The 16160-nt window shown below is 37.7% G+C and overlaps 1 protein-coding gene across 6 annotated transcripts in view; it reads left to right on the top strand.

Annotated features, from left to right (window-relative positions):
• WRN (WRN RecQ like helicase) overlaps positions 1-16160 on the top strand; it is a 137425-nt gene that overhangs the window by 22360 nt on the left and 98905 nt on the right. For 5 of the 6 annotated variants that reach the window (XM_049704224.1, XM_049704223.1, XM_049704222.1 and 2 more), the window contains exons 2-6: positions 9779-9880; positions 10537-10649; positions 14228-14373; positions 14839-14987; positions 15844-15993. In XM_049704224.1, coding sequence (XP_049560181.1) covers positions 9791-9880; positions 10537-10649; positions 14228-14373; positions 14839-14987; positions 15844-15993 — 648 coding nt within the window. In that variant the 5' untranslated portion in view covers positions 9779-9790. Of the gene's footprint in view, positions 1-9778; positions 9881-10536; positions 10650-14227; positions 14374-14838; positions 14988-15843; positions 15994-16160 lie in introns of those variants that run through there. The other variant, XM_049704226.1, reaches the window with a different exon arrangement.

Genomic DNA, 16160 nt, shown 5'->3' with positions numbered 1-16160 from the left:
ATAACATACAAAAGTTATTTCATCTAGGACTTCCCCGGTGGTGCAGTGGTTAACAATCCGCCTGCTAATGCAGGGGATATGGGTTCGAGCCCTGGTCCGGAAAGATCCCACATGCTGCGGAGCAACTAAGCCTGTGTGCTGCAACTACTGAGGCTGCGCTCTAGAGCCACAAGCCACAACTACTGAAGCCTGTGCGCCTAGAGCCCGTGCTCCGCAACAAGAGAAGCCGCTGCAATGAGAAGCCCGAGCACCGCAACGAAGAGTAGCCCCCGCGCGCTGCAACTAGAGAAAGCCCATGAGCAGCAACGAAGACCCAATGCAGCCAAAAAAAAAAAAAAAAGTTATTCCATCTAAATGATTTCAAGGTTTTTTTTTTTTTTTTTCCAGTACGCGGGCCTCTCACTGTTGTGGCCTCTCCCGTTGCGGAGCACAGGCTTCGGACGCGCAGGCTCAGCGGCCATGGCTCACGGGCCTAGCCGCTCCGCGGCATGTGGGATCTTCCCGGACTGGGGCACGAACCCGTGTCCCCTGCATCGGCAGGCGGACTCTCAGCCACTGCGCCACCAGGGAAGCCCTCAAGTTTGTTTTTAAAAAGTTTGAAAAATTTAATTTTATAAAGAAGATAAAATTTTCCCAAAATTTCATATTCACACTCCCAAAACCCCTTCCCAGCATGCCATAAAAATACTTTCGTTTTCTGAATGTGCCATGAACTTGAAAATGTTGTCAACTTCCATGTAAAACTTCATTTTTAAATGAAGCAGGCAATTGAGAGTCATCATGTATTTGAGTAAAATCAACAGATATCAAGCTTACTAAGCTGAATAGTTGACAACCTTGATAAAAAAGAATTTCTACACAAAAAAGAACTTAAAGTCCCTGTAAGTATTATCAATGGATTCAATAGGAAATATATTAATCAAAGAACTGAAAACGGTGGAAAAGGAAAATTGGAGGGTAAGAAAGGAACTAAAACGTTATTTCCTAAATAAAATACTCAATAGAATTACTGTGGTAGAACAAATATGGTTGAAAATTAAATCGGTATTTGTTGAATGCACTGAACAACTCATTGGTCTTAGGAAGCCTACTTGATCTTTCCTGTCTTAGAGGACTTCCAGAGGAGTTATACTGATGGGCTCAGTGTGTTGGTGGGCTAGACCTTGAGATTACAACTTGGGGGACCTGTGAATAGAGATATTGCCTCCTAGTGCTTCAGTGGAAGACTTACAGTCTCTTTGCCCTCAGTTTGCAGCTTCCTGAGGGACCCTAAGAGCTGAGGCTGCTGATGGTAAATAGAGTTATACGTGTAAAGTAAAATAGCAATCCACCCAAGGAATCCAGCATCAGGGGAAAGAAGACCAACAGAACATCCAAAATAGGAAGCTCCCATTGACACAGATCTTTGAAATAGTTAGACTATAACTTTTACGAAAGAAAGAAATTATAAGCACATTTAGGGAGACTCAACTAGAGTACAAAGAGACTTTCTGAAACTAACAATTGAGATCTCAACATTATAAAAATTCAGGAGGCAAATTGAAAAAGGACTATGAAATGAAGTTGAGAATGTTGAGAATGAAATTAGCATCTTGGAAATCAAGTGGAAGAAGTCTCTTTGAAATACAGAACAAAATTAAGGAGGACGTCATCAGGTAGGAAAAAATAGACACCAGCAGAAGGAATTCGGGCAAGAAATTCACTGGAATGTGAATAAATGCTGTAGAAGGAAAAAAGGAATAGATTATGGCAATTAATAACTAAACTAGTAACAGGGGTATATTAGTTTGCTACAGCTGCCATAATTAAGTACCACAAACTAGAAGACTCAACAGAAATTTATTGTTCTACAGTTGTGGAGGCTAGAAGTCCGAAATCAGATTGTTGGCAGTAGTTTTTTTTCCGAGGGCTGTGAGGGAAGGGCCTGTTTCTGGCCTGCCTTCGTGGCTTGTAGATGACTCTTTTCCACGTGTTTCTTCACATCATTCTCCATCTACGCATGTCTTGTCTCTTGTGTTCAAATTTCTCCTTTTTATAAAGACACCGCTCATTTTGGATTAGGGACGACCCTAATGACTTCATTGAGATTTTGTTACCTCTGTAATGACTCTATCTCCAAAGATTAGGACTCCAACCTATCTTGTACTGGGGAGAGATACAATTCAGCCTATAACAAGGGGAAAATTTTCTTATCTTAAGTAAAGACTTGGAAAGCAGTCTTTTCCAAGGACTCACTGATTCCAAGGAGAGTAAAGAGTGTACACTTAGGCTCTTAAAAATATGAAAATCCTTAAACATCTTTAATGCTCCCAGATGGGAAAAATATTACTCACAATTGAAGAAAGCATCAGAAAAACAATGGACTTCTTACTTGTGACATTAAAAGGCAGAACACTGTAAGAGAACATCTACAAACTGCTGAGAGACTGTTATGTTCAGCCAACACGTCATTCTCTTACCTGTTTGAAAAATAGATTTTCACATATGCAGGGGATCAGTGCTTAATCACCTACATATTCTACTTGAGGAAAATAATTGACAAAAACCTCTGAACAAACAATTGAATCAGAACGGAGATTCAAGATTGACAAGATTGGGGCTTCCCTGGTGGCGCAGTGGTTGAGAGTCCACCTGCTGATGTAGGGGACACGGGTTCGTGCCCTGGTGGGAAGATCCCACATGCCGCGGAGCGGCTGGGTCCGTGAGCCATGGCCGCTGAGCCTGCGCGTCTGGAGCCTGTGCTCCACAACGGGAGAGGCCACAACAGGGAGAGGCCCAGCGTATTGCAAAAAAAAAAAAACAGAAAAAACAAAAAAAAGATTGATAAGATTAAGGGAGGAGGAAACTATAGTAAGCAATATATACATTTACATGTATATTTAAATTTATATAAACATATTAAAATGGATGATGAAATTGGTAACATAAATGTTTAGAAAATAGTAAGGATTCTTGAAAAAGAAGAGCAATACTAGAAAACTAACAGTCTGTAGCCAAAACCGTATCAGCAAAAAAACAGTAGTTAGAAGGGTGGGGAAGTCAAAACATTCTAAGAGTTTGCCTTGGTGGGTAGAGGGACAGTGCAAACGTCAGGTCTTGGTGGGGAAGGGATATAGTTTTACTATTTTGCTGAGATAGTAGAGTAATAGGATGGAAAAAAAGTGAAATTTTAACACTGGCAATGATAAAAAGAGTATCAATGGTAATTTCACACAGTTGGAAAAAGTGGACAAAGAATAAGAGGAAACTGAAGAAAGGAAGGTAAATATTAATCAAAGTAAATGAAAGGGAAAACTCAAGTTCTTTTTTTTTTATTATTATTATTTTTTATTTTATTTATTTTTGGCTGCATTGGGTCTTCGTTGCTGCACACGGGCTTTTCTCTAGTTGCGGCGAGTGGGGGCTACTCTTCGTTGCGGTGCGCGGGCCTCCCACTGCAGCGGCTTCTCTTGTTGCGGAGCACGGGCTCCAGGCACGCGTGCTTCAGTAGTTGTGGCGTACAGGCTCAGTAGTTGTGGCTCGTGGGCTCCAGAGCACAGGCTCAGCAGTTGTGGCGCACGGGCCCAGTTCCTCCATGGTACGTGGGATCCTCCCGGACCAGGGCTCGAACCCGTGTCCCCTGCATTGGCAGGCGGATTCCCAACCACTGCGCCACCAGGGAAGTCCTGAAAACTCAAGTTCTTACACTAACTGTGAATGAGATGAATCTCCTTATTGAAAGACAGATGTGTTCAAATTGGGCTGTTCAAAACCAAAACCAGAAAAATAAACCACAACAAAAATCCCAGGTGTATGTTATTTAAAGCCAGCCTTTAAAAAAGTGATAGAAGTTGAAAAGTAGCAGGTAGTGGTGGATAGATACATGAGATTATTCCAGGGAAGTCCAAACCCATACAAATAAAAATATATTATTTATTTCAAAGAGGAGCTTATTATCCTTTAATGACTCAAAGTGAAGCATTATGAAATGATAAGACTTGATTTTAGAAAAAGATGTGTCAACGTTGTTCATACTCAACAACGTAACAACTAAATACATAATTTAAAAATTCTATTATTCAGTGACTTGGATCCCTCCCAAGAATAACCTTTATCTGATCAATGATTAAAATCCTCATGTAGGGACTTCCCTGGTGGTCCAGTGGTTAAGACTTCGCCTTCCAATGCAGGGGGTGCAGGTTTGATCCCTGGTTGGGGAGCTAAGATCCCACATGCCTCGGGGCCAAAAAAACCAAAACATAAAACAGAAGCAATATTGTAAGAAATTCAATAAGACTTTAAAATGGTCCACATCAAAAAAAAAAATCGTAAAAAAAAGAAAAAGCTTAAAAAAATCCTCATGTATGCTGAAGAATTTCCCTACTGCAAATTATTCTACAACTATACTTTTCTGTATGCTTTTTATCTGTCCCAAGATCGAAGTAAATTTGACACAAATGTTAAGTTTGTAAGCAATTTTACTTTCAAATTCTTTGCCTGGAGGCATCTAGACAGAATTTTGTATGCAAAAAGGTATTTACATCTAAAAATTAAGACATTTTAAATTAAAATAATTTTAGCGTTATAGGTGGCTGCAGGGAAGAGTTATTGAAGTTTATTTCTGTTTTGGCAGTATGAATGAATTACTTACAGAATTCCAAGATTTTAGAGTTGTTATTATAGAATTGTTTATTATTTTCAGAAAACTCAATTTTCTGGCAGTTTTGCAAATGATCTACTCTGCATTTAGCAAAAGCTTGTTTTCCAGTTTAATAAAAATGTATTTTAAGGTTAAGAATAGACTCTCCTTTCCTGTGTGTGTGTGTCTATATACACATACACATACACATACCTTGGGATCAACTTTTGACTGTCCTGTCAAGGGTTTTGGATTTGTGGCAAAATATAAGCTTATTAATAACCACTAACATTTGTAAAATGCCTTACAATGAATAAAGCATATATAGTTTATATATTTTATCTTATTACATATAATGCAGGTGGTAGCACTAACATTTGTGTTGTCAGTTCTGGTTCACTGAATCATAGATCTTCCCCAATGCCAAACTTTGCTAATGACGCAAAGAGCACCAAGTGCAGATGGAATATTCTTTCTTTTTTTTTTTTGGAGGAACCCCAAACTCACACACAGATTCCAAAAATGTCCTTTTCTCCTGCATTAGTACATGTTATGGTTTTGGATTAACAGAATAGTTTTGAGCAATGTGTGCAAAAAAAAACTGCGCAAAGGAAGTTTTCATTTTGAAACTCCTCCGTTTTATGTTTTCTAAATTACACAGCTTACTGATGTTGACTTAAAAAATATGTACAACGTGAGAGTTGTGAGTTAAGTTTTATTTGGGGCAAAATGAGGACTATAGCCTGGGAGACAGCATTTCAGATAACTGAGAAACTGCTCCAAAGAGCTAAGGGGGAAGGTCAGTATATATGTGATTTTGGTGAAGGGGAAGTACAGGCAATCAAGCACATATTTTTTGCACAAGGTTTTTGGTAGCCACGAGGAGCAGTTGTCACCATGAAGGATTTTAGTGCTTTTCCAGATATGAGGAGATACAGGAGTTGGGCTCATAAAATTGTCTCCTGAAAATATTGAACTCTCTGAAGACCTGTTCTGCCAGTTTTTCCCAGAGCGCAGAGGGCCTCATTCCTGCTCTCCACGCTGAAGTCCTTTCAGGGGGTGTTGAAAGTCAGCAGTTGCAGCAGCACATGGTTTAATCCTTGTAGAGGTAGTTGGCAAGTGCCAATGGCAAGGGCCAATTGTAATTGACAGGGCCCCCTCATGGTCATAAATTGGACCATGATTTGGGAGGCATTTCATGACCATTTCGTCCTGTGGTGCTAGGAAGGCTGATTCCTAGTTCTGGCGAAAATTTCGCTGATAGTCCACTCAGTGTGCTATTACTGGACTAGGTCTTATTAACAATAGTCAAAGGACCACCTGTCCTTCTAGTCTGTTACGGTCCAGAAAAAAATTCCGCCTTGTTGCATCCATCTTCACATATCTAGAGTTGCACTATTACAATTATTGATTCATATAAAACTATGTATTTTTGTTGGAGGCTCAGTCACACATTTGGTAATGCAAGAAACAACAATCTTGTAAAACAGGCAAAATACAAATAACATAGCAGTATTATTAAAGTCATAAGTAAGAATTTTTTTTTATTAATTAATTAATTAATTTTTGCTGTGTTCGGTCTTCGTTTCTGTGCGAGGGCTTTCTCTAGTTGCGGCAAGCGGGGGCCACTCTTCATCGTGGTGCGCGGGCCTCTCACTATGGCGGCCTCTCTTGTCGCGGAGCACAGGCTCCAGATGCGCAGGCTCAGTAGTTGTGGCTCACAGGCCTAGTTGCTCCGCGGCCCGTGGGATCCTCCCAGACCAGGGCTCGAACCCGTGTCCCCTGTATTAGCAGTCAGATTCTCAACCACTGTGCCACCAGGGAAGCCCCGTAAGAATTTTTTTTAAATTAATTAATTAGTTTATTTTTGGTTGCGTTGGGTCTTCATTGCAGCGCGCGGGCTTTCTCTAGTTGCGGTGCGCGGGGGTGGGGGGTGGCTTCTCATTGCGGTGGCTTCTCTCGATGCGGAGCACTAGCTCTAGGCGCACGGGCTTCAGTAGTTGTGCCACACGGGCTCTAGAGCGCAGGCTCAGTAGCTGCGGCTCGCAGGCTCTAGTGCACAGGCTCAGTAGTTGTGGCCCACGGGCTTAGTTGCTCTGCGGCACGTGGGATCTTCCCGGACCGGGGCTTGAACCCGTGTCCCTGCGTTGGCAGGTGGTTTCTTAACCACTGCGCCACCAGGGAAGCCCCTGGATTGATTTTTAAAATTAGGATAGGATCATGCCCATGATAGGAAGACATTTGATTCATATGCAAAGGTCCAAGAAGTCAAGAAAATGTTATAAAGGATCATACAAGCCGGGTCCAGGATCTTGGGCTAGCTGTCTACTTCTGATGTCTTCTTCCTCTCATCCTAGTGTGAGTGTAGTTTCTCCTCTGAGCATTGTTTTAAGGTGATTTTGAGTTCAGCCATAATCTCTATAGGCCAGTCCAGTGTAGGGACCCTTTGTAAGTGCAAATTAATCCGAATCAGTTCTCTTCAGTTTCAGTATGCATGAGCTAGTTAAGAGTCCCTGATAAGAGTCCTTCTGTCTAGGTTGGAGATAGTCCTTTACATTATGTCTTTTCCAGTATGCGTAATCCCCTGGTTGCAGGTCGTGGGGCATCTGATCTTCATCTAAAAGATTACTGAGATAAGCTTCAAAAACAAACTCAGAGTGTCCTTTTAATAATTTAATTAAACTTTGCATTAATATAACCTAATAGCAAGGAACTATCTAGGAAGTGAGTCTTAGTAAATACAGACCTCCATTAACAAAACTGGGATTTCTGGGATTTAATATTCATTGAAACATAATCTTTTTTCTCTCTAAATTTATCCTCATTTCTTCCAAATATAACCAAATTAAGACCAATTTGTTTGCAAAATAAGTCTGGCCTCAATAAACTTGGCTTGATGATTAATATAACTATAATTGATCATATAGGCTGTTTTGCTTTGATGAAACTTTTATAAGGAGTCTCAAACTGAACTTTTAAAAGACCTCTCAGGGCTAGGGAAGTCATGACAATGGCTTACCACAGATTTCGCTTAACAGATCTAGGTGAATTCCTCCCTTTTCAGGGTCCCCCAAATACCTTGAGATTTCTGTCACATGTTTTGCATTTTTTTAAGTCTATACTGACTACCCCCCATTTTCCAGACATAATTAATAAAGCCAGAATTCCAGGCTTATTTATGATGAGCAGCCTAGATAGGTTAGTTATATCTGGCTAACATTTTCTGGATAGATACTCTGGTATTTTTCTGCTAGTGTATACCACTGATAGATTTACAAGGCTACCATCCAGTTTGAGGTCATTAGCACATTTGGTGGTTGAGGTCTTTCATTCCTTCTTCCCCAGTGGGGCCAGTGAGTTCCCCTTTCCTGCTGTTAATCCTTTCCTTCCCAGTGCATAAGAATGATGGAGTTTGTTCTGTATGGAAAATTTGTTTGCCAAAGTAATCTTTAAAAATTTTCTTTCATACATTATTAGTGTTCTCAGTTTTGGGGGTTTATGCTTGGGAAAATGAGCACTTAAATGGATACTTGCTGGATATTGTTTAATTTTTTCAGAATTTGTATTGCTAAATATCAGTAGGGATAACAGGCTATCCCATAATCATAAATAGTTGCTTTGATTATTTCATATTGACATTGTTTCATCATAAGAATCTTCAGGTGTATACTAAAAACTGCTGTGCCTGAGGGGGCTATGTTCTACTTTGGTGGGAATAGGACTGAGTTGACGCCCTGCATTCAATTTGTGCCTTTCCTGGAGTTTCTTTTCTGTTCCTCCCGGAGGAGAAGGGCCGAAAAAGGGCCATTCCAGGGCGCGGCGCTGGGCTTGCCACATTTGGGAGCGCCGCCTGAAGTTGGGCGCACAGCCTCCCGCCGCCCTGCCGTTGGGCTGGTGGAGGCCGCAGGACTGCTAGGGTTGCATCAGTCTGCCTGTTTGCACTATTTCTTTTTGTGACCATGGCCCCGTCTTAAGTATTTCCAATTGAGAAACGAAACTTCAGGAAACCGAAACTTAACTAGCCGCTCTCACTTCTGTAATTACGCTTGCTGACCACCCCCCCTGCAACCGTCCAACCAATCAGACGGCGACTAGTGTCTTTGTTCAAAAGTCAACCTGCAACCGTCCAACCAATCAGACGGCGACTAGTGTCTTTGTTCAAAAGTCAACCTGCAACCGTCCAACCAATCAGACGGCGACTAGTGTCTTTGTTCAAAAATCAACCAATCAGTACTCCCCACCCCTGGAAAGCCCCCGAGTGCGCGGAGGTCCAGGTTCGAACCTGCAATAAATGACCCTTGCCGTTTGGCTTTGACTCTCGACTCTGGTGGTCTTGTGGAGGGGCCTCGCGACCTTGGGCATTTCATGCCTTTACTAGAAATTTGAGATAACAGGAACTAAGGTTGGGGTTTGAAGAATTTTATTAAGAACCTAAGGCCACTTCAGTTTAGTGTATTAAGTCACATGAGGATATGGATCTGTTTTATCTTTAAAAGAAAGAGTATGTCATGGTTTTCCTATTAATTGTATTTTCTACAACCATTCTTGAAGTGTGGTTTATATTGAGTAGAGCCCTCAAAGCTCGTAACAGATTTTTAAAAAATATTCTCAACGAAACTCTTATTCTTAGGGAGACTGGTTCACTTGTTAGGCCAAGAGTATAATTAAAACCCCTTAATATAGAAAAGCTTATCTGTCTCAAAATTCTCTTCAGGTAGACTTGTGAACAGTTTAACAGTTTGATGAGTTTACTTAAATCTTAGGAAAGATGATAAGAAAATTAAAGTTGTCAAAAATTTATAGCAGTTTATACACCCAGATATTCTCATTGTAAATAAGATAAAGATTATTTTTTAAAAGGATCAAAGTCAGAGAATAATAAAATTTTGAAACTGCTAGAACCTTAGAACTCAATTAAACTGGCTCACTTATTTTGAAAAGAGGAAATACTAAATGTATGGTCATTAGAGGTGGCATGTTGTATGTTTCTTTTCCTTTTGCGATTCCAGCTCTTATAACCTATATTTGGGCCTAGATGCCGTAACTTAATTTAAACATGTATATTTGGATCTTCAATCATATTGGTAGGTCTGTCTCTGAGTTTTCTTACGAAGACTGTATTTATTCACAAAGTACTTGTTTTTTGGATTTTGCAACTAGAACCTTTTAAAGATGAATGAACAAACATTGGAAACAACACAGCAGCGGAAACTTCCTGAATGGATGTCTACGCAGAAGACATATTCTGTAGAAGAAAGAAAGGTATGCCGTTCATTGATTATTCTTTCAGATGGAAAATTTAATGTGCATTTGACTGTAAAATGAGTCAATCCTAACTTGTAAACTTCAAGCCATTGTTTACATTTAGAGTTGCTGTTGTGTGAATGAACCAGAATCTAGTCATTGAATGGATGAATGGGATTAAATTTTAACTGGGTTTACAAAAATGAGAATTCTTACTCTATACTTTCCCTTTTTATCTAGTTTACATTGTTGACCTTGCCAGTTTGTTCCAATTCATATAATAATTTAGACAGCATTTATTTTGGTGAATTTTTATGGTTAAGTGAGTTTTAAGTCTTCATAGATTTAAGCTCCATCAACCAGTCTTCAGCATTTTATGGCAACAGTATTGCATGTAGAATACTAATATAATTGAAGAAAAAATGTAATAAAATAAATGCTTTTATGAAAATAGGATTAGAAGTTTGCAAATAAATTTGTTAGAAAAATAATTTTACAGTGGGTAGCTTTATCTTTGTTAAATTGTCCGTATGACTTCATTAATCTATAAAGCATTAGTTGATAAAACTTAGGACTATAATTTGAATGCTTCAGTGAACTTTATTATTTCAGTGAACATTTATTATTTAATGTGAATTTTATTTGTGCCTTTTCGGAATTTTGTTTAACTCAAGGCATCTATTCAGAAGAGTGTTTTGGAAGATGATCTCCCCTTCTTAGAATTCAGTGGATCCATTGTGTACAGTTATGAAGCTAATGATTGTTCTTTCCTATCAGAAGATATTAGGTAAAGATTTAAATTTCCTACTTTCAGTTTAATTTGGACCCTTAGAATATAACTATTATGGTAATATTTGTATGTGTATTGAGTTTTATAGTTGAGGTGTGTTCAGTACATAATTACTTATACATGTAAAATATCACTGATAAGTTCTAATTCTGCTTTTTAAATAAAAACTTAAAATCACTGAATTAAATTTGTAATGTACCTGTTTGTTCATTCATAAGCCTTTCTATTAGTCTAGCTAATTTTTTAACTTTTCAGTACTTAAGATGTTATATATAGAACACACCAGTTTAGGAAAAACATGCAAAAATTATTCAACCTCTAAAACGCCCCTTTCTATTTCATTGAAAATACCAACATAGTAATACTGAATAGTGATTGTGATTGTCTCTGTTGCATTTAGTTAGCAACAATTATAGCAAATGATGCTTAAAAAGAACATTAAAAATGACTTAGTATTTTTTAAGTTGTCTAATTAAATTAGTACTCTGCAATAATGCAGTCTAAGGCTCTTGAAGCATTTTACAAGGAGAAACAGGGAATTCATTCAGATCTTTGAAGTTACTATACCTGTCCTTTTTTTTTTTTTTAAACTGTTATACATTGCCATAGAAGAAGCAGAGGTAAATTAAGCTATTTATTAATGGTCTCCTGGTAAATGTATTCTAGAAATAGCATTCAGGTGTCCTCACTCCCACTATAGTTATCTGGCTACATTTGGGACTCATTAAATAGAACTAAATTGTCTCACAGAGAAGGTAAAATCTGTTATTTATGATTATGTATTAACTCTACCATCTTACCTTTGACAATGCTATAGTATGTCCTGTCTGAGGGCAATAAGCGTGTTTTGAAGAGTGTAGTTCTGATGAATTGTATGTTTTATGGAAGGCAGGCAAGTTTTTTTATTTTCACCTCCTTTGGTTACTTTAAAGATTTTTGCTATTCCAGGTTTTCAGCAATTAGATTATGATGTGCCTTTGTGTAGTGTGGTTTGTGTTTATCTTGCTTGGGGGTTCAGTGAGCTTTTTGGATCTGTGGGTTTATAGTTTCATCATATTTGAATAATTTCTTCAAATGTGTTTTTTCTCACATCCTGTTATTCTCCTCTTTTGCCACTCTCAATGCAGATAGGTTAGATTGCTTGATACTGTGTTGTTGGTCACGAGGCTCTTTCAGTGTTTAAACTTTCTTCTTTCATTCTTTTTTCTCTCTGTGCTTCAGTTTGAATAGTTTCTTTGGCTCTGTATGCAAGTTCACTTATTTATTTTTTTATTCTGTAGTGTCTGTTCTGCTGTTATCCCATCCTGTGAATTTTAAATTTTGTTGTATTTTTCATCTCTAGAAGTTCCATTTGTTTCTTTTAAAAAATATCTTCTATTTTGGCTCTTATCATATTCATGTTTTCTTTTAAATCTTTGAACATGTTCAGCATGTTTATAATAGCTGTTTTAATATCCTCTTCTGTTAATTCCACTATACTAGTTATTTTTTCTGTTAAATGATTTTTATCCTGCTTATGAGTCATGTTTTCCAGTTTTTTTTTCATAGCTGACAGTTTTTGATTGGATGCTGTGATTTTACCTTGTTGAATGTTAGATTTTATTGTCTTCCTTGAAGGAAAGGAGCTTTGCTCTGTCAGGCAGTTAAGTTACCTGAAGATCAGACTTAACATTTTGAGGCTTATTTTTAAGCTTTTTTTAGGGCATATCTACGGTAGCCTTTATTCTGGACATGATTTAGCCCTGTAATGGGTGTGACCTTTCTGGCTGGAGTCTTTGTTGACTGCCCCAGGTGATCAAAAAGAATCTACTCCAACTTTTCAGAACTTTAATGCCTCTTACCTCTATGTAAGCCCTAGGAGCTGTCCAGCTTACAGTTCCCTGGTTTTTCTTTGTCTAGCCTCGCAGTGTCACTGCATGCTTGCACGTCTTTTTCTGCCTAGCTCCCTCCTCCCCAGGACTCTACCCACAACTTCTAGCTGCCTCCTCTTCTCTGGCTCTGAGCTCTGTCTCCCAATTCAGTGCTCTGCTTTGGACTCTCCTCCCTGTTCTGTTATCTGGAATGTTCCAGGCAGAAAGCTGGGGCAGCAGTAGGCCTTACCATTTATTTCCTTCCCTCAGAGAGCATAGTCCTGTACTGCCCATTGTCTAGTGTCTGAAAACTGTTGTTTATATATTTTGTCCAGTTTTCTGTTTGTTCATGAAGGAAAGTTATGACTGATCAGTGTTATTTCATCTTAGCCCAAAGCAGAGGTTGAGTTTAAAAAAATTTTTAAAGTACATTTTTCACTTTTAAAAATTGTGAAATAGGCATATATAAACAATAATACAACAAGCACCCATATTCCTTCCACTAGCTTTATCAAATCTTAATTTTCTTCAAATCTTTATTAAGACATGAAACAATAAAATACAACTGAAGCCCGTGTATGCCCTTTCTGATTCTCTCCTCTGCAGTCCTCTGAGAGAACTCTGTCACGAGTTCAGTGTTTAGCATTCCCTCATATTTTCTATAATTTTCATAATTTTATATCCCCAAATATCATATACTATTACTTTGCCCATTTAGAATCTTTAAAAATAATGCTATCAAACTCTGTTTATATTCTGCCACTTGTCTTTTTCACTCAACATTTTATATTCTTTTTTTTTTTTTTTGGCGGTACGCGGACCTCTCACTGTTGTGGCCTCTCCCGTTGCGGAGCACAGGCTCCGGACGCGCAGGCTCAGCGGCCATGGCTCACGGGCCCAGCCACTCTGCGGCATGTGGGCTCCTCCCGGACCGGGGCACGAACCCGTGTCCCCTGCATCGGCAGGCAGACTCTCAACCACTGTGCCACCAGGGACGCCCCAACGTTTTATATTCTTGAGAATTTTTCTTTTTGGTTTGGTATATGAAGTTCTATTTAAACTTTTATGTAGTGTTACATTGTTTCAGTATGTTACAATTTGTTCATTCTTTTGTTGATGGAAATGTAGTGTGTCCGTTTTTGCCAGATGGAACAGTATTGCAATGAACATTCTTAAACATTTCTATCTCTGCACATATGAGAGTTTTATATATTTATGAGAAAGACTTGTCAATTCATGCTGTTTACACATCTTTAGCTAGATGTTGTAAGTTTTTTCCAAGAGGATTTTATCAGTTTAAACATTCACCAGTATGTGAGTGGTCCCACTGGTAGATACCCTTCTCAGCATTTAATATTGTGAAGCTTTGTCAGTCAGGTAGATGTTGAAATTGTATAGGTTCAATTTACATTCCTCTGAGTTCTATTGAGATTTTGTATCTTCATATATGCATTTGAATTTATTGGCCATTTGGGTATCCTTTGGGGAATTGCCTGTTCCTATTTCCCTCCCTTTTTTTTTTTTGCCCCCACTGGATTATTTCTCTTTTTCATACTGACTTTTCAAGGAATTTTTAATATTTTCTGACTATTCATTATCAGTTATATGTATTACAGATATCGTCTACTGTCTATGGCTTGTCTTTTAACATTTTGAATGATGTCTTTAGTTATGTAGAAATTAAAATTTTAATGTAATTAATTTACACTGTTTTTCCCCATTTAGCATGAGTGTGTCTGATGGAGATGTGGTAGGATTTGACATGGAATGGCCACCAATATACAGTAAAGGGAAACTGAGCAGAGTTGCACTAATTCAGCTGTGTGTGTCAGAGAGCAAATGTTACTTGTTTCATATTTCTTCTATGTCAGGTTGGTATCTCTTTTATTTGTTTCATTTTTATATGGTTGATAATTGTATTATGTCAACTTTATCCATATAAAATTAAACTCTTGAATTAACTGGTGCTTCTCTCATCACCTTATGTTTATTTAAGTATTTATGTTCTACCTGATTCACTCATATCCCTGTTTTATTTAATTTTTACATCATCTCTGTCAAACGTTAATATTATTCCTGTTTTAGAGAGTAGAGAACTGAAGTATAGAGGGGCTAAATTTTAGTGATAACAGAGGTAGCATTTATGTTAGTTGTTTTTCTGTCATTTATCAATCAGGACTTTTTGCTTTAGGCAAGAAAAGCAACACTCAAGTTAAGTGTGTTTCTGAATTTAAACTTAAACAGAAGTTTAAGTATAAACATAGAATGTGTAAGAAGTAGAAAATAAATCTATCAAATTTGATAGAACCTATGGAAATAATAAAAAAATGTTACAGTTTTCCCTCAGGGATTAAAAATGTTGCTTGAAAATGAAGCAATTAAAAAGGTAGGTGTAGGAATTGAAGGAGATCAGTGGAAACTTCTACGTGACTTTGACATCAAATTGAAGAGTTTTGTGGAGCTGACAGATGTTGCCAATGAAAAGGTAGATATAATATGTATATTATTGTCACAAACAAGAAATTTATGTTTCACAGAATGTCCCTTCTATCTGTTTTAGATTTTTTTGAAGAAATAATGTAGGCTATATAATGTTTTTGTAAAAAAGAAGTCCCCAGTGAGTGTTCCATAATGAAAACCTTCAGTTCTAATCCATTGCCTTAGCAAACAGTTTCTTTAAGCAAGCACCCTCTCCCATATTTAGTATTATTTCACTTTGTTTCATATATATGTAAATTTAAATATTGTATTTTATCTCTTTAATCCATCTATATCAATGTCTTTTTTTTAACATCTTTATTGGGGTATAATTGCTTTACAATGGTGTGTTAGTTTCTGCTTTATAACAAAGTGAATCAGTTATACATATACATATGTTCCCATATCTCTTCCCTCTGAATATCTTTTTTTTTTTAAAGAGCATAATGCAGCTTTTGTGGTATGATGCTCTTAGTGGAAGTTTGACCATCCCTTCCATCACCCATATTTCCCCTATTTTATTCATGTAGTCATTAAGTTAAATTCTCATATTAGCCAACTATTCATTTGGCTGAGAAGTAGAAAACCTACCAACCTATTCAACTTTTGTCTATGAATGATGCTTCGACAGTCCAAGAATTTTAATACCTACATTGGGGAAATTCCAGAATTAAATTCTTATAATGTAAACTGCAAATGAGGTTTTGAGTGACAGAAAATCTATTAAGGACTATCTCTGCCTTATATTTTGGTGTAACATTTCCAGCTTTATGTGTGACATGTTCATTTGGTATCAGATAATTAGGAATATCTGAAAATAGAAGGAAATAATTTTTGCTGAGTTGATTTTTCATTGCTTTTAGTTGAAATGTACAGAGACCTGGAGCCTCAGTGGTTTGGTTAAACACCTCTTTGGTAAACAGCTTCTGAAAGACAAGTCTATCCGCTGCAGCAACTGGAGTAAGTTTCCCCTCACTGAGGACCAGAAACTATATGCAGCCACTGATGCTTATGTATGTACCAGACATCTTTAGACTATGATCTGTTTGTTAAACTTTATAATAAATTACTTTATAAAAGTTTTATTGTGGTAGTGGCACAAACTTAACTAAAATCTTTTAAATCAGTTTGGCATTAAAAATGCTTAGGAAGAAATTTAGTGAAACTTGTAATTCTGAGT

Source organism: Orcinus orca, chromosome 21 (assembly GCF_937001465.1).
Source record: "Orcinus orca chromosome 21, mOrcOrc1.1, whole genome shotgun sequence".
In the NCBI taxonomy this organism is placed as follows: Eukaryota; Metazoa; Chordata; class Mammalia; order Artiodactyla; family Delphinidae; genus Orcinus; species Orcinus orca.
The sequence above is the reverse complement of the archived record's forward strand: the minus strand, read 5'-3'. Positions and strand labels throughout refer to the sequence as shown.